The 24,055-nt window shown below is 44.7% G+C and overlaps 1 protein-coding gene across 1 annotated transcript in view; it reads left to right on the forward strand.

Moving 5' to 3' along the window:
* The first annotated feature begins 2,028 nt into the window (after window positions 1-2,028).
* The window catches only part of LOC147014220 (calcium-independent phospholipase A2-gamma-like), a 204,748-nt gene continuing 182,721 nt past the window's right edge, over window positions 2,029-24,055 (forward strand). The window contains 5 exon segments of the mRNA XM_085851990.1: window positions 2,029-2,363; window positions 2,366-2,758; window positions 4,281-4,430; window positions 4,557-4,708; window positions 17,015-17,109. Of these exon segments, the coding sequence (XP_085708116.1) occupies window positions 2,310-2,363; window positions 2,366-2,758; window positions 4,281-4,430; window positions 4,557-4,708; window positions 17,015-17,109 (844 nt within the window). The 5' untranslated portion in view covers window positions 2,029-2,309.

Raw genomic sequence — 24,055 nt, forward strand, 5'->3', positions numbered from 1 at the left:
TGAAAATCTATGTTCTCCTCGGGAATTGACTGAATGGAATGGGTTCTTCGGTATTTGAATAGCAAAATGAATTATCTAAAACTTGTCGTTGTCCGATTTTTCATTTTTGTCCCAAGGTCAAGGTCACAAGGCTAAAAACTTAGGAAATTGTGAATTTTAACATAAAAATCATACAAGCACCCAAACTTTGAGAGCTTGGATGACAATATTTTTTTATGCATAATCTTGAGGTCATTCTGCACCTAAAGTTTTGAAACCATTTTGCTCTTGAAACCAAACCTTGACCGTGGCGCCCCCTTCAAGTTTGTTTTTATGCTGATTTCATCAAAGTATGGATAATCCGAGGAGTGCGAAATGCCATATAGCCTATATGACGTTATATTGTTCCTGGAATGTTCCAGAGCAAGTTTTGCACCAAAGGTCATATTCCTTGACCTTTGACCTTTAAAGGCCACAAAGGTGAAATTTTCAAAGTTGTGGGAATCGAACTGGGTTTTCGACCTTCAATAAGCTATAGCACGTATCCTCTTTCCTTATTTTAATGTCCACAACATTGTTTTGTGACCTTTAAAGGTTATGCAAAGGTCAAATTTTGAAAGTTGTTGAACGAAACCGGGTTTTCGACATTTTGCAGCTAATAACCTGCCACTCGTACTACATCATGTTGATCATTTTTATAACTTGGTCAAACATTATCACATTGTCTCATCCTTGACTTCTGGAACAATCTACATCGTCAAATACCGCTCGTGAACCATCGTCGTCTTCAGACTTGTAATTTTTTAAAACTTGTTTTACTTGAGAAGCAGTGTTGTATCGTCCATTGATCCTTCAGTTAAAGGTTTGCAATAATTTCGAAAAGGGTATGCCATTGTGTAGCTTGTAAAATGCAGTGCATGGAGTTATGGATGTTCATCGAAAACTTCCTGCAGTCGATGAGTGAGTGCTTTGATGACGAAGGACACCGTTATAAGGGCCACACCAACAGTGCTGGCAGATTGAACACCCGGTTTAACGGCCATCCCGAGGGACTGCACACGTATTGATGTCAATGAAACACCAGGATGACGGTTTATAGCCGGGGAGGGATTCTAACCCTGAACGAGAACGTTCAGAACTGAGTGAAAATAATTCTTGGCTATCTTGCCTGTCGAATGACACTGCCGTTAATCAGTGACGTAATCTTCGGTTTCAACCCCCCTTCTACGTCATTTCCTGTTCACTTTCGCACCTTGAAGAACCCGTTTAGTATTTCACTCTGAAATTATTGCGAATCCTCCGCGTGAGTGGGAGTGACGATTAATTTATCGATTGTGAGGAAACGTAAATATATTTTATTTTCATTTCCAGAAGTTGCGTGCCGCTCGTTTCGGGCCGATTCACCTCGACCGGAAGTCCCGGAAGTCTGTGTTCTAGATGGAACGCGTTCCGGTCACGTCTGGTGAAGCTCGCGCGGAATGCTGACCGTGGGTCCTCCCCTGAGAGAGAGAGAGAGTCTCGAGTTTCGCGTCCGCGCCGAGTTCGTCCCCGTATTTAAGATCCCCGAATGTCGCGCTTCCGAATCGTTTTCGAATCGTTCTCTAAAGCGGTTGCTGGTGGGGTAGGTGGTTTGTGGGACAAGTTCCCACCTGAGCTCACCCGCATCTCCGGCCTGGTGTCTCTCGGGAAAAGCCCGAGTCCGTTGGCGAAGGCTCTGAGTTTCATGGAAAGCAACGTTGTCAAGAGGAACGTGAAGGAGCGCGAAGACCCGGGCAAAGATGTCCGGTCTACCAAAGAGGCAGTTCATCCACCTTCTGTCACTGGGAAGACCGATGATGTAAGTGCTCAGAAAGAGGGTTTCGGCATCCCTTACTTTGATGAGGATTTTTACAGGGCCTGTAACGACGGTGGACCTGTAAATCTCAACAAGCCGAAGCAAGTCACGTCGAAAGGACGTGATCCTCCAACGGACGTTAAATGTAAAGATGTCCTTGTCGTGGAGAACGGCAACGCCGACCCATCCCTGAACTCCCAGCGCTCTACATCATCATCATCACACGGCCATGTGGAGGACGTCAGGACCTCTCGTGACTCCAAAGGCAGAGTCCAGGCAGATCCTGGACACGTTCAGCGAGGGATCACGGACCGCCTGCTCTTGCCGGTCACGTCGGTGCAATCCATGGTGAGTGGCTGGGCGAGCAAGCTGAAGGAGCACGAAGACCCGGGCAAAGATGTCCGGTCGACCAAAGAGGCAGTTCATCCACCTGCTGTCAATGGGAAGACCGATGATGTAAGTTCTGAGAAAGAGGTTTTCAGCATCCCTTATTTTGATGAGGATTTTGACAGGACTTGTAACGACGGTGGACCTGCAAATCTCAACAAGCCGAAGCAAGTCACGTCGAAAGGACGTGATTCTCCAACGGACGTCAAATCTAAAGATGCCCTTGTCGTGGAGAACGGCAACGCCGACCCATCTCTGAACTCCCAGCATTCCACATCATCATCATCCTCATCATCACACGGCCATGTGAAGGACGTCAGGACCTCTCACGACTCCAAAGGCAGAGTCCAGGCAGATCCTGGACACCTTCAGCGAGGGATCGCGGACCGCCTGCTCTTGCCGGTCACGTCGGTACAAACCATGGTGAGTGGCTGGGCGAGCAAGCTGAAGGAGCAGACCGAAGAGAGGTCGGTCCGTGAGATGGCTCTCCAGGTGAAGAAAAGGGATGAAGCCGACTCGGACAAAAAGTCACACCGGCTGAGGTTACAAAGAGAAAAGGTGAGGAATGACCTCACAAACATTTAGTGCTTGCCACTTGTTTTCCTGGAAACCTTTTCAAAGTGATTATTTAATTGTTAATTAATTAATTGTTGGATTGACTTGGCTGAGCCAGATTGTACAAACGAGTGTGCATGCTCTTTGAAACTTTTACTCATGGAGTTGGCCGGGGGAACCTTGACCCAAGACTTTCACAAACCGGGGTGGCCAGGCTTGACGTTTGACTAAGGTTGTTCAGGATGCCGGCGATGGCTTGCCTACTCTTTGCAAAGAACACCGTGGGATCTTACACGTCCACCCACCAATGCCGGCAGGTGGGATGTCCACCCGTTTGACATCCATCCGAGGAACGGTATCACCATGACGCGTTGATGAATAACGTTGTCTGTAAAACACAGGGAAGACTTTTTTTTGCCGGGTCAGGATTCAAACTCAGGCGAGATAGCTTGGACGTGAGTGTGCGTTCCTCTAGGGCCTAGGCCATCCTGCCAGCCCGAGCTGCGAGAAACTGAGTTGTGATGTAAAATGGTCTTTCATTAAACGATTGAATTCTGCTAATTGTAAAAAAGAGAGAAGTTTTTGTTAATGATTAATTCGTGGAAGAGCGAGGTCGCTGACGGTAAAAAGGCAACAACATGCCCACAGTGTGAAGCCATGATTGGATAAAACGAGCAATGGAAAGAATGACCAAGGAAAGAAGAGATAGATGGAGAGGAGGAGGCACAGTTACGTTGATGTAAGAGGGTTGGGTTTAGGAGAGTTGATGGGTGGTAGAAAAGATCGTGGGGACAGGATAGGGAATGACACGGGATGGTGGTACATCACTTGCTTTTGAAGCCCTGGAGGGAAGAGTGGGATTGAACAGCCTCAGGAAAGTGATTTCAAAAATTGGAGCAAAAAATGAACAAAGGAGTGTCGGGATGGGTGCAGTAAGTCTGGATTTGGGAGTTTAACCAGTAGAGTACTCCTGGAAAAACAACCGTGGCCTGGAGTTGTCAGGTAGGGTCGGAAGCCTGATAGAGCAGGGGGAGCGATACCAGAGGAGAGGCCACCAAGCAGTCTACAATCCGAGAAAGTGGGTCTTGTGCCTTGGCCTCATCATGGAAGATGTAAATATTGTTGAAAGCTTTAGATTCCACAGAATGTAAGAGACGGATGTGAGGCTTGGGTACCAGGCCACAGGAGAGATCAGAGATCAGTTGACTTGAGCTTGGAGGTCTCTGCACTTAATTTTAAGAGGAAGAAGAAGAATAGCTCTGGATGATGATCTTATTATTTAATTTTTTTAATGCATCTTTAAAAGGCCTTATTATCTGTGAGTACTGAGTTTTCAAGGAAAGGCATGGAACGATGGAATGTGCCCTCTGAGGCTGGCTTTGGAGGCCATCTGCGATAGGATCAGCCAATGTGAGGTTGTTGATGTGAGGCTGATTATTTTCATTTCTGTATTTTGTTTCTTATTTGATTTTTTTTGCTGTTGTTTTATCGACATTTGTCTCAATATTTGTTCTCATTTTCCCAGGTGATTGCTCGCGTGAGTGTTGACAATACAACACGTGGCCTGGTGCAGATTCTTCGTTCGGTGCATACCCCAGATTTAAAGCTCTCTCACCTCAACGACCTCATCCTTCACCTCATTCAGTACCCCCATGCTCACACATTGGCTGTGGAGGTACGCTTCCTGAAAAATGGCTTATTGTTCTCGGAGATGGCCAGATGAAAATCTTGCACGCAAGGCATGATGGATGAATATTTATATTCGCAGTAAGATGCTTTGCGATGGATCCATTTGTCACAGGAGATGGTTATACCCTTCCTACTACGCACACGGCAAGAGAGCAACGTGGAACTGGCTGGTGCTGCTCGGGAAGCACTCGCCTTGGTCGGATATGCAGGTCCTGTCAGAGGAGAGGGTGTACGGGTGCTCTCTATCGATGGTGGAGGTACCAGGTAAATAATTAACATTGCCCTATGCCCTCCCCATTTTATTGTCCTTGGTATCAATTGGTGGTCGACCGATATATTGGCCAATATCTGGCATTTTAATGCCATCAGCCGATTATGGTGCCGTTCTTGCCGATATTAAAAAAATTAATCAATTTTTCCTTCTCGTGATGCGAGGCAGTGAGAGCTCCCCTTTGTGTCAATTTAGCATCTGCAGCCACCCTTCAGGGTGAGAGGTGAGACTGTATATTCCTAGCTCTCAAATCTCAATTTATTTCATTCCCCACGGTGAACCAAGCCATGTTCGCCACTCCCACTGTTCATGCTGCAGAACCTCCGCAGACTTCACAAGTATCCGGGTCTGCCTCTCAGCCTTACACATGCCCACTCTCGCACCGTAGGCTTTTCACACACTCACAAGTGGCGTCGTGACCATTCGCACCTGAGATGTCTCTCGGAAACCCCGTAGCTGAATCTTGCATTCGTGCCGGGTGCACCTGTGCTGGATTCGTGCTGTGCACCTTGGTTCCTGTGGCAAAAGTTTCATCTGTAATTGTATATCCGTGGTAACCTCGGACACAGATGCACTTGGATATGTAACATGGCTTATTTGAGTTAACACCAACTCCATGTCCTTTTGATGTATGTGTCTGAAACACATCTAGCCATCACTTCGCACCGACTAAACTAGTCAGAGATGGGCATTGGGATGCTGGGCGGTGTGTGGGTGGATCAAAAATCGAAACCTCAGCTCAACTTAGCATCTTATATCTTGTGCACCCTTCGAAACCATGACTGGTAAGGGATCAACGTCCCTCTCCCTCTCCCCCTCCCTCTCCCTCTCCCTCTCCCTCTCTCTCTCTCCCCATGTCCTGACACACAACCTCCACCAATTACCTTGTTTCTTATGGGAAAATTACAAAATGTTTCTTTAAAAAAAAAAAAAAAAAATTCAGGTAAAACCAGATTTTAGGATCCTGGATTTGTTACCTGTACTTAAGCTTTGCTCGACATTATCATTGGGTTGATAATTAAAATATTCTTGGCAGTTCGCTTATATTTGTATTTTGATGTTGTGCATGAGCAAGCAAGCGAAGTTAATGTGTTAAATAAATTTGTTAATTTAAGTTCAACAATTTCATGTAATTCTCTTTTTTATTGTTATTAAATTGTTTAATCAGATGCATATATCAGCATGATATCAATCATCAGCACCTCACTCTCAAAATAACGGCATCAGCAACAGCCCTTGAAAAATGCGTATCGGTCGACCTCGAGTAGCAACCAAGATTAATGAGTTTGTGAAGCTTGAAACGTGTCATCGTGGATTATTTTCAACCATCTGACCGAATCCAAAATATAACGTCATATTTAGAGCTATTTCTTGCATGCTTTCAATGTGAACTGTTTTTCTATTTCATATACATTGATTTGATCACTTGGGATGAGTTCCAGATAGCAATCCGCTGTTTGTCTCGACACAAATTTTGATTGAAACTCCCCTCTTCTTTGTCCTCTTTTTCTTCCATCCTGGGACTGCATCTCTCTGTTTATTAGTACAGTCAAAATGTCGGATGACCTCCCACAAATTGCAACAAAAGCAAACTCAACAGATTTTGATTCCTGGAAATGTTCTCAGTGACAGAAAAAAAGTCCTAAGGGATCCTCCGGGGGGAAAAGTCCTGAAATCATGGAAATCCAATATGGCCGCCACCCAGCTTCGGGGAAAATGATGAAATTGTAAAGATTGATATATTAAGATGTAAATACATGTTTTTCTGCATTCTAATTGTTTCTAGTTATGGTCAGTATATTGATATACAAGAATGATTATAAAAAAGTGAAATGTATTGAGGGTAAAATAAAAAATTATAGCTTTTTTGTCCAAAAATGTCAATTTTTTGTCCCGAAAAAATATATTTACCTGATACTGATTTTGGCTCCTGGACCAAAAAAAAAAAAGAAATGTTGAAGACACAAGATGAAATCAAGTCTATGGCAATACAATATAATTATGTAAATCATTGAAACATGACAAAATTCACAATTCCATTCAGGGCAATCACATCTGCCTGACGAAGGTTTCGAAATGAAAATGAAAATTTGCATAAAACTCAGAAACTCCATCCATTATAAACTTAGTATACATGTTGAGAAAAATCAAGCGTATTAAAGTTAGAACTCGACAATGTCATCATCATCCTCATCATTGTCACATGGAGTGTTTGTGCAGCCAGAGCCCCTACAGTTTCCACAAGCTGGAGTGCACTCAATGTTGTGCTTCTTGCATGTGCATCTCATGGTGCCTCATTCAGCCTGGCAGTTGCACCTAATGACACGTAACATCTTTGCAGGAGCTGGAGCTATTGATGTCTGAAGTGGCACAAAACCCTTGTCACACTTCTGCCAACCCCAGTCTGTCGGAAGAAGTTCATCTGCACATCTCTTCCATTCTTGGACTTGCAGATACACGCGCAGGCTGTGATGCTTTGCTGCTTCTGATGGTGGTAACGTCTGTGATTGCACGTGAGAGGAGCTCCAAGCCACCTTGTCCCAGTACCGCTGATACCGGAGGGTGTCCAGGGTGTCAGTTGACTTTTTGTTGTGGATTATCACCAATGTTTTTTCTCCTGCATCTGCCACATCACATACGGAAGCTGGATATGTATCAAAAACGTTGGCCTGCTCACGGAATGTGTTGTTTGCTTTGAACTTTTTGAGGGAAGCTCCCTTTCCACTCCCATGAAGACGAGATGTCATGTCGCACCCAAGAACTGCATGTAGAAACAGTATGTGCTTGCATATGTCTGTACCAATCATTTTATTTGTAGCCTTGATGTTCCAGATGCGAGGCTTCTTCGTGTTCTTCTTTGGCTTGGGACAAAAGAAGAGGTCATGGGATTCTAAGCTTGCATGGTAGCATAGGAGGACGAGGAGGTCTGTGTCATCACCAACTAACACAGTGTTGGTGACAGTAGCAGACTGCACGGCCTTCAGTACAATCAGGAGATCAGCATCCCCTGAGGCATGGTGTGTCTCACAGTTCTTCTTCTGAAGCTCTTCACTCAACATAAAAATGAATCGCTGTTTATTCTGCCTATTGGCAAGAAACTGTTCCTTCTTCATTGTGAGAAGCATGTCAGCTGTAAATGTCACAGTTGTGCCAGCATTCCCTTTAGACCGTCTTTGGTGTGTCATGTCCTTCGTGTTGGTACTCTCATAACCATCAAACACGACGATGGCATCTCCGTATTTCTTCGTTACATAATCAGTGTACTGGTGGCATATGTCTCTGTATGTAGATCCACGAGACTATGGAATGCGTTGAACAAGTGCCCCGCCATCCAAAACATACTGTTGCCCATCATTGGGGATATCGGCTGGGACATCGGATCCAAGAAGATCCCAGATGGCATCAGCAAAGACTGGCTTGTGTGCTTCTCGGAGTTGAAGAGAGGAATCAAAGAGGCCTGGTGGATAGCTGCACAGTTCATATTTGAAGACTGATTCCAGTTCTTCTGCTGTCTGTGCAACAGCGATCAGTCTCTGGAAGAGGAGTTGTGGGTCAACCTGGACTTACTCTCCATCAATCTTGACAGATGACTTCATGCCGAGGGTGACAACTTGGTCTTTATTCTTAAATGTGTACTCGGCAGGTGTTTTCCCATCCATAGATTTCAATATTTTGGCTCCTACAGCATGTGCTGTATCGACGTTGACGGTGGGGTGTGCATGAACTCCAGTGGCAATGTTCCTCAGACGTGGATCACTACTGAACGGATTCCGTTCCTGTAAATACTGAAGAGCTGATAGTGTGTCCTTCCAGTCACGAGATTGTCTTGCCTTGGTCATGTCCTTCTTCTGCTCTCCAGTGTTGTAGTTCACACCTGTGAGCTCCTGCATTGCCTTGTTTATTTCTGCACAGGCAGGCATTGATAGTAGCCATACCAGCCGTTGTTGCTCTATCATTCCTTGCCCTCATGTGAGCCCCCTGCTGGTCTTCAAACTTCTCATCAGAACTTGTTCGATGATCAGGTCAGATGATAGACCTGCCCACAGGCGATCACCTCGTCGAACCACATGGAACCCCTCATCAAAACGTTGTTGGACATTGGTATGTTAAGTTTTGAGGTTGGACATCTGCTGCAGATACACCCTCACAGATTTGGCATACAGGTTGTGGACCGAGGCTGCCAGGTAAGGCAGCATTCCCTGGATGGCCTGTAGATGTAGTGCCCAGTTCCCAGTGCGCTCTGCCCGGATGTATTTGCGTAGAATGTCGAGCATGTCCATATACTGAACCCAGAGCGCTGAAGTTCTAGAAGATATCTTTGCAGACTCGGCATGCTTCTGAAGGTGGTCTTTGATTTGTTTCAAGACGTCAGACTTGCATACTTCTTCCACAGATTGGGGTAGGCAGAAGTGTGACGAGGGTTTTGTGCCACTTCAGACATCAATAGCTCCAGCTCCTGGAAAGATGTTACGTGTCATTAGGTGCAACTGCCAGGCTGAATGTAGCACCATGAGATGCACATGCAAGAAGCACAACATTGAGTGCACTCCAGCTTGTGGAAACTGCAGGGGCTCTGGCTGCACAAACAATCCATGTGACAATAATGAGGATGATGACGACATTGTCGAGTTCTAACTTTAATACGCTTGATTTTTCTCAACATGTATACTAAGTTTATAATGGATGTAGTTTCTGAGTTTAATGCGAATTTTCATTTTCATTTCGAAACCTTCGTCAGGCAGATGTGATTTCCCTGAGTGGAATTGTGAATTTTGTCATGTTTCAATGATTTACATAATTATATTGTATTGCCATAGAATTGATTTCATCTTGTGTCTTCAACGTTTCTTTTTTTTTTTTGTCCAGGAGCCAAAATCAGTATCAGGTAAATATATATTTTTTCGGGACAAAAAATTGACATTTTTGGACAAAAAAGCTATAATTTTTTTATTTTACCCTCAATATATTTCACTTTTTTATAATTATTCTTGTATATCAATATACTGGCCATAACTAGAAACAATTAGAATGCAGAAAAACATATATTTACTTTATAAAATATCAATCTTTACAATTTTCTCATTTTCCCCGAAGCTGGGTGGTGGCCATATTGGATTTCCATGATTTCAGGACTTTTTTTCTGTCACTGAGGACATATCCAGGAATCAAAATCTGTTGAGTTTGCTTTTGTTGCAATTTGTGGGAGGTTGACCAAATATTTCTGTTAAAATGCCTGTATTATATCCAATTCCTGCCTGTCCTACCATACATTCAAGGTAGCGGTTCATGATCTTATATTTTCGCTCATACCTATCTATACTAATGGAAGACTGTGTGTGTGTGTGTGTGTGTGTGTGTGTGTGTGTGTGTGTGTGTGTGTGTGTGTGTGTGTGTGTGTGTGTGTGTGTGTGTGTGTGTGTGTGTGTGTGTGTGTGTGTGTGTGTGTGTGTGTGTGTGTCAGTGTGTCTGTCACTGTGTGTGAGAGTGAGTGTGTCAGTGTGTGTGTCAGTGTGTGTGTCAGTGTGTGTGTCAGTGTGTGTGTCTGTGTGTGTGTGTCTGTGTGTGTGTCTGTGTGTGTCTGTGTGTGTGTGTCTGTGTGTGTCTGTGTGTGTGTGTCTGTGTGTGTGTCAGTGTGTGTCAGTGTGTGTCAGTGTGTCTTCTCCATAACTCCAAAACCATAAAACCTATCAGCCTGAAACTTTGCATGCATACTAAGAAAACTCCAAGGAAGTGCAGGAGTGAAAATTGGATGTTTGGTTACCCCTTTTGAAGATAATTAACGACCTTATTTAATTATATTCTTCATCAGGCGATCCTCGGCCATCTCACTGTCTGGAGTCTTAAGGCGTTTCCTCGATAACTTTGCTGGGGTCTGAAGCCGCCATGTTTTTTTGGCCTGCTCAACCTCGTCTTGAACTGGAACAGGCTGTTCATCATAGCTACAAATCATAGTACATTGTGATACTTAGAAACGTCCAGAGACGTCAGCGTTCGTTGTTTTCTTTCATTTCCGCACATGCGATCGCCACGAGTATCTCTTAAACTAAGAAGAATTACACACTTTAAGATCCAGAATCGAACTCACAAGCAGTTTCGACTCCTAGAAAAGTGTTAATTTGTCCAATTCGGACATATTTGACATCTCGGGCGAATCCGGGAGGTGTATGTTAAATACGACGGTTCAGTGATTGCCAAGGGAGCCGTTTATTATCGACCGTTTCGTTGGAGTGCTTGCTTGTGTGCTTAAGCCACTTGGCGAGCGCTCTCCAAGCTGCTTGGTTATTCGTTTCGTGAAAAAGTAACTGTGCTTTAAATCGCACATCGATTTCAATCTCACATCATACGTTTCTGCCTTTGTTGGGTCCCGCAGTGCCGTGCCGTGGGTTCCTCGGGAGGTGTCTCATCCGCTGAAAATTTGCAATTCCATTTTTACAGGACATCGCTTTGTTTTACCTTTTTGTGCAATCTCCTTTTGTAATTCACCTCTCACTTCGACATCGATACATATTAAAGAAACAATGAGGTCCATCCAACAAGGTGTCCGCCATGTTTGTTCTAGTTGTGAAGGCACAGAGTATAGATCGACATTTTGTGTTCTGTGGCTTGATTCATGTTTGAATTGAATTTTGCTAATTACCCACTTGAAATCCTCTTTCAAAGAACGCTGTTTCAAGATAAACCTTTGTGTTTGTCATTTTTATTTACTTGATGCGTGTGTGTATGTATATACACTGTATTACCACAATGGCACTTGGTACCGGTGTGAGTGTTATTGGTGATTGGAAGTTGGTTATCTCCATATTGGGGTTTCAGAAAGTGGAATGGAGCCCTCTCCCAGGTCTCAAGGTGTGTGTGTGTGTGTGTCTGTCTGTCTGTCTGTCTGTCTGTCTGTCTGTCTGTCTGTCTGTCTGTCTGTCTGTCTGTCTATCTGTCTGTCTGTGTGTGTATATATATATATATATATATATATATATATATATATATATATATATATATATATATATATATATATATATATATATATATATATATATATATGTATGTGTGTGTTGGTTGTTATCTCCATAGGTCAGTTCCAGAAAGTGGAACGGAGCTCTCACAGGTCTCAAAGTATCCACCTCTGCATGGGTGTGTGTGTGTGTGTGTGTGTGTGTGTGTGTGTGTGTGTGTGTGTGTGTGTGTGTGTGTGTGTGTGTGTGTGTGTGTGTGTACGTACGTGCAAGCTACTGTTAACTGCTATCTCCACATGTGGGTGGGTTTCAGGAGGTGAAACGTCGATCTGCCACGTCTCAAAGTATCCACCACCGTGTGTGTGTGTGTGTGTGTGTGTGTGTGTGTGTGTGTGTGTGTGTGTGTGTGTGTGTGTGTGTGTGTGTGTGTGTGTGTCGTTGATGGATATCTACACATGCGGGTTTCAAAATGTGGAATGGAGTCCTCCCAGGGCGGACTCAAAGTATCCACCTTCATTTCAGTAAGCGGTCACGATTCATGGACCAAGCTGTGAAGTTTTCTGTTCTCCAAGTTTTGTGCCGAGGGCTCTCTTCACGATCGTTACTGCGCCCCGGATAGCTTCCAACTGTTGTTCGTTTGTAATAATATTCCCAGGGATGGTTTTTAATATCTCTGTGAGATTCTTTGTCATCATTCCCATAGCTCCAACTATCACTGGTACAACTTTGTCAGTCTTCAGGTTCCAGGATCTTTTCACTTCATGCTTGAGGACTTGGTGTTTGGTCATTTTCTTGATTTCTGCATTGTTTAGTCCAAAATCAGTATTTTGTATTATTTTCAGTATTAACACCTCACTTCACAATGCCTTCTTCTCTTTTTTTCTTGTAACCAAGTATGATATCTGGTTGCAATCTTGTTTGCCCCATGTTCCTCGCCCTATCACTCTCCCTTCCACAGATCTAATATCTCTGTTCCCCACTGTTTTGTCCTTCCCTCTCCTGCCCCTCTTGTCTCCTGCCCCCTTATTGTGCATTGTGTGTTAGCTCTCATAGGAGCCTCGACAATGTATACAAAAAAATAATTAAAAATGCTTTGTTTTCGATGGTCATGCTCGATGGGATCATTAGGTCGGTACTTTCATGTTTTCAGTGATTGCTTTTGGTTCACGTTTCCACAAATTTTCTGGAACTGGGGTATCAAAGTTTTTGCTGATGTGCCAGTGGTTAACTTTACAAACTCTGTTGTGTCATTGTGTATACAGCTGTTTTGACATGAGTTTTTATTTATTTATTTGTGCTCGGTCATTAAGTATAACATATCACTCTTTGCTAATGCCACCTCCACCCCTCACCGATGTCTTTTTTTTTTTCTCCTCCCTTCCCCCCCCCCACTACTCATTCTCTGTCTGTCCCCTCCTTGCTTCCCCTCCCCCCTCTTCCCTCCCCTTGCTTGCTTTCTCTCCACCCCCCCCCCCAACCCCCCTTCACACCCCCATCAGCGAAGTGATGAGTTGTATTTGCTAGTCTATAATAATTTATTGTCAGGTCAGGCCAGATCAGATCTATGATTTACTACAAGTACCATGTAAACCTTTACTAACCTGTTTCATGGTCAAGTTGTCAGCAACGAAACACTCTCCCCCACCAGTTTTCTTGGTGCGGAGGTTGTATGGATATGGACACCCAGCAGGATTAAAAACAGAACTTGTCAAAGGGTGGAATAGCTCCTTGCTGAAGCTCAAGGATGAGGAGTTTGTGAATAGGGGTGGGGAGGGAGGGGGGGATGGAGGTCTGGGTGTTTTGGGGAATCCTGAAGATTTGTGGAGTGCCTTCAAGACTACCATCCTTGATGTTGCCGGAGGTTGTTTTGGAACCCACTATCAGGCGATGGTGGGTTCGCCACATTTCTTTGAGCAGCAGCACCCAGAGCAGTTGGGTTGTACACCAATGAGGTCAATGATTGACCGTTTCCTTGCTCTTCGGATCCTCACTGAATGCAGATATGATTCTCGGCAGGGGCTGCTTTGCAGCCCATGTTTATCTCCGCAAAAGCATTCGATTCAATGAATAATGGATTTCCTCTGGAGGATTCTCAGTCTTCGTGGGGTACCACCAAAACTGATGAATCTGATTAATGAACAACACTCTGGTACTGAGAATGCTGTGAGGTGTGGTGGTTCCATCTCCGACTTATTTCCAGTTGTTACTGAAGTTCGTCAGGTGTGTGTACTGGCCCCCATACTTGTCAGAACTTGTATGGACTGGATTCTGGGGAGGATGTCAGAGAGATCAAGCTGCGGTGCATCGTTTGGAATGTCAAGATCTCTGACCTTGATTTCGCAGATCATTGTCATCTTTACAGAGACGCGGGATATCCTTACCGAGGCCCTCGAGGTGTTTAATGAGGAGTTGGAGCCACTGGGATTATGGGTTTCCTGGGTCAAAACTAAGATCCAGGCTTTCATTGACATGTTGGATGCTGCTATCTTATCTGTACCTGTTTGTGGTGAGGATGTTGAGGTTACGGAGAGATTCACTTACCTTGGCAGTGATATTCATGTCTCCACATGTTGTGAGCCAGAGGTGAATACTTCTGGGTCGGGCCTGGGGAGTCATGGTTTTACTGGATCATGGGGTGTGGTGCTGTCGGTACCTATGCAGAAGGGCAAAAGTGAGTCTTAAAGTCCATGATGCTTCTTGTCTTGCTCTCTGGATGTGAGACTTGGACTCTAACCAGGGATCTGAGACAGAGACTTAACTCCTTCGGTACCAGGTCTCTTTAGAGAATTCTTGGCTATCGCTGGTGTGACTCTGTGTCCAATGAGCAGTTGCTGAGAGAGACTTGGATGAGATTTATTACCTGCATAGTCCTTGAGCGTCAGCTGTGGCTGCAGGAACATGTAGCTCGTTTTCCTGACGCTTATCCTCCTCATCAGATTCTCTCAGTGAAGGAGCCTAGTGAGTGGAGGAGGCCAACGGGCTGACCATGTGCCTTGCTTGTGGTTGCAGCAGTTTGATCGGCATCTCCTGGAGATGGGGTTGTGCCAGGCATCTGCCTGGGGAATGGCCAGACAGAGGCTCCTGGAGTACCCGTGGAAATTAGACGCAACGCTCCGCTGCTCCGGCGCATGCTCCCATACCTGACATGATCCGCCAATACACCATGTGAAATATCATTACACAATTGGTAAACATCGTCACAGTCTGTTTATTTCATTAATCTAAACCATACAATTCTTCTGATTCTGTGATCTCTTTGAACACTACATCAATAGTTGGGATGGCTTTGATGTCTCAGCCAATGTTTTCTGGATCATATCTTACAAAATGCATTACAATCCTGAACTACTTTACCCTGTTAAGTTCATGTTGTTTATATGTCTTGTCTCATTTTGAAGCCGGTTGCTTAATAATTCGGAATGGGACAGGCCTTGTATCTGCATCTCCAATGCAGGGAATTGTTCAGTCTTTTCTGGGAGCTCCCGCATTGTACCTTGTGGTTCACTCAATATTGCCAAGCTGAAGAAAACCCATTTGCAAGCTGTTGGTTTTTTTGTGCAATAATGGAACTTATAGAATGGTGGCGCTCGCCACTTCCACAACTCATCTCTAACATGGCTTCTGCCGTACCTGTTGTAACCTCACTGCCAAAATCCCCCCCCCCTCCACCTGAACAAAGGATTTGCCCCTATAATGTTTTATAATTTCACTAAACTTGTATATCTCATTCTTATCATTTGATTTGTTGGATTTCTGCTTTTAATTTGAGCAGATAAGCCAATTATCTCGCTTGAAATACATATAGACGATTTATTGTCTTGGGGATTTCCTTCCTCAAAGAAAAGAGCCACTGTGGCCACTTTTAACAGAAATTTCCTCTTATGTTCCCTAACAAACCACCAGGAAGCATCTGTCTGTTGTGAATTGTAGCACACAGGTTGAATTCACAGAGAGACCCTTCCAGGACAGTTGTTTTGCCCTTTGGAGCTCATCAACTTCGAGCTCGTTCAAAATGAATGTGACTGGAAGTCCTGCTTTAAAGCATTTTGTATGTCATTGAGAAGCCATATTAATTTATCACGAGCCGAAGCCCCGTCACAGACGGATTCCGTTCATTCAACCACCCTCACCAGCTCACCCACACTCGAGGGACATGGACTTGACAGGGCGTGCTTGCCCCCGCCTACTCATCCCCCGCCCCTGCCCCATTCACCCCCACCTTGAATTTGCTTACCCCGGCCCCGCCTCTTCACTCCCCGACCCCCGTCTCTTGATTCCCCGCCCCACTTGCCCCCGTCCCCCTGTCCACCCCCTCACACTCAACCCCGCCTAATTCACCTCATCCCCCGCTCCATTCCCCCCCCCCCGTTTCCCGTTTTCAATTTGCTTACCCCCGCCCAAAAATCTGCTTACCTTGCCCCGGCTTCTTCACTCCCTGCCCCCGTCTCTTCATCCCCTGCCCCCACCTCTTCACTTCTCGCCCCCATCTCAACGAAAAGTGTTTATTCTGCTTCAAAGTTGAAGGTTGACTATTGCTACTATGTGCGATGCACTCTTACAAGAACGAAGTTTCTTTCAGTCCAGGTCACAGTACCGAGAAAAACGTGACGCGATCGCTCGGAGGAGCACAAAATTGGTCCTTCAGTATTAATATATAGATAGAAGATACAATGTTTCTTGTTACATTTTTTTGTGTCAAATTCACATTCTGAGGTAGTTAGCATGTGCAGAAGAGGGTTTTACGTTGCAGATGCTATTTTCGAGAAGTGGAATTACACCTCTCAGCGGTAACGGTCTGTCGACGGCAGACGTAATGACGTCACCGAATGACCGATGATGTCATGACGTCCTGACTCCTCTCAGCGGTGACGTCACACGTCGCCATGTAAAACGAAAAGTGTTTATTCTGCTTCAGAGTTGAAGTTTGACTATTGCCACTATGTGCGATGCACTCTTACAGGTACAAAGTTTCTTTCAGTCCAGGTCACAGTACTGAGAAAAACGTGACGGGACCGCGAGGAGGAGCACAAAATTGGCCCTTCAGTATTAATATATAGATAGCAAGCATAGTGATGAGAGAAGGGTAAAGAGAAGGAGCGGTTGTTCAAAGGAACATTAAACATGGTGTTCAAATTTGTTTGAGAGAGAAAAAGTGTAGTTTGTGTCATCATACATATTTAAGGTATCGGTAGTTCTAATCGGCGATTAAACCCTTTATACACTACTGAATGTTAAAAACTACCTCAAATATTCTGTATTCCATTAAAATAATGCACATTGCTGTTATTTTGTTTTATTTTATGATGAAATAAAACAAATATCTTTGTTTGCACTGTTTTTCTTTATTAGAGGCCTGGTGGCTCTGCATACCCTGGAGAAGCTGGAGCAGTTGGCTGGGAGACCAATACATGAGCTTTTTGACTTCATTTGCGGTGTAAGCACAGGTAAGCACAAGGGAGTGGATGACTGAGGTGTTGTTTTAGTCATTATTTTGAGTCTGTTTGGTTCACGGCCATGATTCCGCTGAAGAGGTGCCAGCTCAATTTGTGGGGGGAGCCCACTCTATGATGATGATGAAAGCCAGTGAGCCAGAAATGCATCTGGATCGATTCTGGCATTCTCAAAAGAAAGGCTACTAAAGCCTATGTAGGTTAAATACTGTGGGTAGCATTGTAGCAACTGACACTTACCGTAAATCTCCATGTATAAGGTGCACCTTGTAGAAGTCCTTTCTCTTCTCACTCTCTCAACAATCCTCTTGTAGAAGTCCTTTCATTCAAACTTTTGGGCCTCACTTTCTGCCATGATCTTTCCTGGGAAAGCCAGATCTCCAAACTGGCCTCCAAAGCCAGTTGCTGATTGGGCATCCTCCATCTTGCAAAGTCCTTCCTTGGCACACCTGAGCTCCTGACCACGTACAAAGCTTTCATCCACAGCCTGACAGAGTACTGCTCTCCCCTTAGGCTGGTGCTCCTGCCTCTCACCTTTCTCGGCTTCACGCTGTGGAAACCAAGGCATTTAAGATCATTGGTGCCTCTCATGATGAGACTGAGTCTTTGGGTCTTTCGCCGCAGACAGGTCGGTGGTCTTTCTGTCTTCTACCGTCTCTTCTCCGGCCTCGCCCCCCCCCCCCACGGGCTCTGTCTGCTGTCTGTCGCACCCATATTTCAGCAGGGTGCTCAAGGTCCCCCAGGAACCCCCTTCTGGTTGAACTACCAAAATCAAGAATCACTGCTCATCTTCACTCTTTCATTCCTCTTTTTCCCCGCCTTTGGAATGAACTCCCACACACTCTTCAAACTCACTCTTCCCTCTCGGTCTTCAAAACAGCTGTTCACCACCATCTCTTATCTTCCCACATCCAAAGCCACGATCTTTTCTACCCCCGTCAATCCACCGCAAACCCACCTCCTTCATATTCACTGCTGTCCTTCCTGAAAGTCCCTCCATTGTCCATCTTGTTTACTCCGTGTACCCCGCCCCCTCCCTCTCCCTTCCACAGATCTCCTCATGTGTCTCTTCCCCACTGTTTTGTTCTTCCCTGTCCCATCCCTCTTGTCTCCTGCTCCCCTTATTATCCGTTCTGTATGTTAGCTCTTTTGCAAGCCTTGACATCAACATACAGTAATCCCCCGTTTCTCGTGGGGGTTACGTTCCAAACCTCCCCGCGCTAAGTGAAAATCCGCGATGAATTGACGCCTCCCCAAAAAAATCGACTTGTCTGGTCTGGTCGGTTTGGGAGTGATTGGGTTTGAGGTGCCTGAGATCGACTAGTCTGGTCTGGTCGGTTTTGCAGTGATTGGGTTTGATGTGCCGGAGATCGACTCGTCTGGTCTGGTCGGTTTTGAGGTGCTGGGTACGAGCAGTGCTCGTCCAACAGAGGCAAACCTTTTTCCTTCCCGAAGCATATATCGAGCACCTTTACCTTAACCTTCACCTGGAGCGTCCCAGGACCTTCCTCTGGCGCTTCGGTTCCTTGCCAGAACCCTTAGAAGGTGCAGGGCATTTGGGCGGCATCGTGGGGCTTGGAGAAAAAACGTAGAAAATATTCGAAGTTCACAAGTGAAACTTTGTCTCGTGCGTTGTGTGACTGGTCGAGCACCACGCGTTATAATTTATTACTTAAATAATTTATATTTTATATATCATTACCGTGATGTACCGGGGGAATCCGCAGAAAAAATTAGTTACGTTCCAAGGGAAAACCCGTGATGAACCGGGGCGCGATAGGTGAACCGCGATGAAGCGGGGGTTGACTGTATTACTAAAACTCATCTTGTATGTATGTATGTGTGGTGTAGCGGGCCTGCGGGGGCAGGGCATGATGTGGGGAGCGTGGTGGAGGAGTGGTTTTAGAGTGGTCACGTGCTTGCACAGGATATAGGAGTGCGCGCCGCCTGAGGCGTGGTGGCAGTTGCTGTAGCCGTTGTGGCCTGTGGAGCCTGGAGGTCGTGTGGCTTGTAGAGTGCATCGAGTACGTAATAAAGTGGAGTTACGGGCAACGTACGCTCATGCTCTCGCTCGTGCAATAAAGCAGGGTTGTACTGTTATCCCGCTCGTGTCTGCCTTGGAGCACCTCTGTCATGACACCACAGTATGTATGTATGTATGTATGTATGTTCCTGAAATACAGCCAAAACGGTACATGATAGCGCAAAAATGTTAGGGCCACCTTACTCACCATTCGCCTCTGGTGCGCAGTATCAAGTTTCGTTCAAATTGGGCAATGAAAAAATTATTAAAAAATCAATTCCCAATGCAGTGAAGTACTCTTCGGGATTATTTGATCAATGCAAACAACCTCAGTGGTATAGTTCACTGGAGTTATCTTTTTTTTTTTTTCTTGAAATGTTTTTTTTCATCAACCGCTGTCACAACGGGAACCCAACGGGTTCACGCGTCGTCTAGTTGTCTAATAAAAATGTAAGGAATATAAAACCTGCATATATGACACATGGTTCAATTGTCTCCCTCACCCCCTCCAAAAAGTAGATTTTTACATTAATAACACTGAACAACAAAAATTTTTTACTGGAGATGTGTAAAGTGATTTAGACTAATTTGGGTACGCTGATTTCAAAAATCATAACCGTTTTGCTGTATCACGTCAGGATTTTCAGTAACAGAAATATTCCCATTGCCTAGAAGTCAGGATTTCAATGAAATTTACAAAAATTCATTTATTCATTTATTTCATCATGAATGCTTCAAAATTATAGAAATTACAGAAAAACTCCACTAGAATGTAATTAAAAATGCTTTAGGCATTTGGCTTTGCGTTTGTGCTGCTCTGTGTCAGTTTCACGATGCAGGAACCAGCAGAAATCGCCCATCATGTTCGGGTTGTGCCGCCCTTGGTAACGCGTCTCCATGAGTGAAATCTCTTGGTGGAATCGCTCGCCGTGCTCGTCCGAGACTGCTCCCAAGTTGTCAGGGAAGAAGTTCAGGTGCTGGTGTAGGAAATGGATTTTCAGGGACATCCTGGAGCCAAGTTTCCTGAAGGACTCCAGCAGCTGCTGCACTATTTCTTCATAGTTGTCCGCACGCTCGTTCCCCAAGAAGTTGTCCGTCACAGCTTTGAAGCTCCTCCACGCTGCCAGCTCTTTGGGGTTTAGAGTTGTCGGAAAAGTTTCGTCCTTCATAATCTGTCGGATTTGCGGTCCAACAAAGACACCAGCCTTGATCTTGGCCTCCGACAAGGTGTTGCCAAACTTTTCCTTGAGGTATAAAAACCCACGCCCATTCAGATCCATTGCCCGTACAAAACTTTTCATCAAGCCGAGCTTTATGTGGAGTGGTGGAAGGAAAACCTTGGCTGGGTCGACAAGGGCGACATGCTTCACGTTGTGTCGACCAGGTACATGCTCTTTTCGCTCTTCCCAATCTTTCTTCGTCCAGTGATTCTTGTCGTCTCTGCTATCCCAGAGACAAAGGAAGCACATGTATTTCGTGTAGCCTGACTGCAGCCCTAACAACAGCGCCACCACTTTCAAGTCTCCGCAGATGTGCCAGTTGAAGTCATTGTACTTGATGGAATCGAGCAGCTGCCGCATAGTCTCATAGGTCTCTGTCATGCCGAATGCTTGAGCCAGTGGGACTGATGGTTTCTCGTTGCCATTGTGGAGCAAAACAGCCTTCAAGCTGTTCTTCCCCGAGTCGATGAAGAGGCGCCAGTCTGCAGGATCGTGATCACACCCAAGTTCTTTCAACAGACCGTTGATGTCACTGCAGAATGTCATCGTGTCTTCCATCTCAAAGAACTCAGCCATGTCTCTGTGACGTGCTCTGAACAAGGATATCTTGGTGTTAGGTTCAAGTAGATTCCACTGCTGCAGCCTTGATCCAAGCAGCTCTGCCTTCGCCTTTGACAGCGAGAGATCTCTTACAAGATCATTTAAGTCTCCCTGGTTCAGAAGGTGTGATTCTTGAGTGTCGGGTTCAAAAGGTTCATCATCACCATCCTCTTCACCACTGCTTACAGCTATGTTCTGATCAGCTGGAGGTGTTGGAACGGGGTTCTCGTCATCATGAGGCACAGGTTTACGAGCAGAGACGCAGTCAGCGTACTTGATGCGACCTTTATTCTTCTTGTTGAAGCCGGCGATGCTTGTGCAGCAGAAATAACAATCATCATGATGATTCTGCGGCTCACGCCATATCATGGGCACCGCAAATGGCATGCTCGCGCGCTTGCCCACCAACCACTGAGTCAAGGTTGTGTGACAGCTTGTGCAGCAGATGTGTGGTGCCCAGCTCTGTTCTTGGTCCCCCACCTTACACCCGAAGTAGTGAAAGTAGGCGGCCTTCATTTTCACTGCTGTAGATATACTTCGCTGTTGATCTTTTTTGGTATACCGACCACAGACATAACAGAAGTTGTCAGGATGATTGGTACAGGAACGCCTACTCATCTTTATCTGAAAGAAAGAAATATAGCACAAGTTAACAACAATTGTACGAAATAGACATGTTAAAGACATATGTAAATTTCATTGAAATCCTGACTTCTAGGCAATGGGAATATTTCTGTTCCTGAAAATCCTGACGTGATACAGCAAAACGGTTATGATTTTTGAAATCAGCGTACCCAAATTAGTCTTAATCACTTTACACATCTCCAGTAAAAAAAAAATTTTGAAATTTGTTGTTCAGTGTAATATACCGTACACAGGTTGCATCAACTTTAGTTCAGATGTCTAATATATCGGACGTCACAAAAAATAAAATGATAAATAATATAAACTAATTGTTTGTAATAATTTATTGGACCATTAATCAATGCTTAATTTAAAATTGAGTGAATGGTTTGTGTTTCTGGCCACGAGAAGGTAATAATTATTTATTGTTAATTACGTTTGTGCTCTCCATTCGTCCAGTTGGTTCATTGTACTTTTGTTTGTCTGCACTTCGTTTTTCCATCTCACCTTGCTTGACCAATTTAGTACATTGGACTTACCCTCAGGAGAATCAATTGCTATAATTACCATCTTGATAATCGGGGGGGGGGGGGGGGAGGGTGATGAGGATTTCTCCAGAGGCATGGGTGAAATCTCCTGGGACTAATTGTCCACCGAAGATGTGGTTCAATTAAACGCATTGGCTATTCATGAGGCATTTAGGCCTCAGCGTTTCAGCTTCACAAATACTGTACATCGTTTATTTATTTATTTATTTTAACCACACTCTTTGGGGCCAAAAATGCAATATTATTTGAACATGCACATTTTAAGAGGAACACTTTTTATTGATGCAAATTAAAATTAATCTCGAGAATGTTATTTTACAGCTTAATCTTACTTAAATGAGCTGAATGAAAATAAACACACTCACTCTACGGTGCTGCACACTAGTATCGCAACAAACTCAAGCTGTGGGTCCTGCTGCTGCGTGCTTGAAAGCACAACTGACTTGCGCCTCCATGCACGTACCTGTGTACTATTACACGCCGGTTTACATCGAAGATGTGTTCCTGAAAGATGCGATAAATATCAAAACGACGTAAATCGAAGCAATTTTTTTCACAATAATTAACGGAAGGGGGACTCGCGTTCTGAACATCGCCACTTCACCCAGATGTGGTCAAACCAGCTATGACTTGCAATGAACGTCGGCGTTTTTATAAATGGTACGTACCATAGTCGGAGTCAAACTTAACCCGGTAACATCAACAGCACATTCACCAGCATCCATACGACGAATAACATCTAATTTCACTTCAAAGGTTACACTTTTACGCAACCTCTTGGCCACCCTACAGTGCAGTGCATTTCCCTATGCCTAATACGGAGTTGTTTGTGTACAGTGAAGGTCGAGGAAAAGGCTGATGAGATGGATACAAGAAAGGACAGATGCTCTCAGCGACGTAAATGGGGGCTGAGGCGATGCAAATGAAGTTGTGGTATTAATAAAGTGACGACGTATTTGTGAAACGACCTAAAAGAGAGAGACGTAAATTCGGGTATTACTGTATCACTGTGGACAAGATGGATAGATGAGCAAGATTTTGGGAGGGGTCGGAGGTGGGTCGGAGGTCGAAGGTGGAAACTTGATATTTTGGTGTAGAGAAGATCATGTACCTGTGTAGAAGGCACACCCCAATTTTTCTCTTGTTTTCTTTGAAAAGAAGTTTGGCCTTATCAACGGGGATTTTAAGGTAATTTGCCAGTGGTATGTTTTTCACCAACTGCAACAAAAGCCGGAAGTTCCATTTTACTGTAATATTGTTACAATTCAAAATCTTCATAAACTGTTAGTAGGGCAGCTATAAATAGGCTCCATGCGCACCCCCCTTGAGTACTTATGCAAACATACTTTTTTAGAATCCTTGAGGTGTCTCGTTAACATTTTAAGATGTTAACAAGAAAATTTGGTTGGCCTTGGGGTCTATTTGGCTGCCATCTTCACGTCGTGTGCGTGTGTGCGTGCGTGCGTGCGCGCGCCTTTGTAAAATCTCATCGGAATTGGGTGAAATTTAGTTTCTTTTGCAAAAGGGTCAACATGCTTCACCTTGCGGTATAAACTGCTGTTCCCCAATGCTAATGCATGAGGTTCAATACGCTTCCATGCTGTGGGTTGGGTGATCTTGATAGGTTTCTCCTTTTTTCCTGATCGCCCAGGTAGCTTCAGATCAATTTTATCACAGAAGATGCATTTCAGGGCCGAAAAGAACAGTTTCTGACTTTTTTGCGAGGCGATCGCCGAAGTGCCGCTTGAGATGTTGAGGGCTGGTTTTTGTTATCAGTTTGCCAGTGAAGGGACATTGTAAAGTACTGGTAGCATCCTCTGTGATAACCAATGGCATCCAGTTCAACACCGAATGAATCGAGTATCTGACTGCATGTATTCTCCATTTGATAGGAAGACCCTGAAGGTTCAGCTAAACGTTTATCA

This window comes from Eptatretus burgeri, chromosome 13, assembly GCF_056783735.1.
Source record: "Eptatretus burgeri isolate ZD-2024b chromosome 13, Ebu_testis_v1, whole genome shotgun sequence".
Taxonomy (NCBI): domain Eukaryota; kingdom Metazoa; phylum Chordata; class Myxini; order Myxiniformes; family Myxinidae; genus Eptatretus; species Eptatretus burgeri.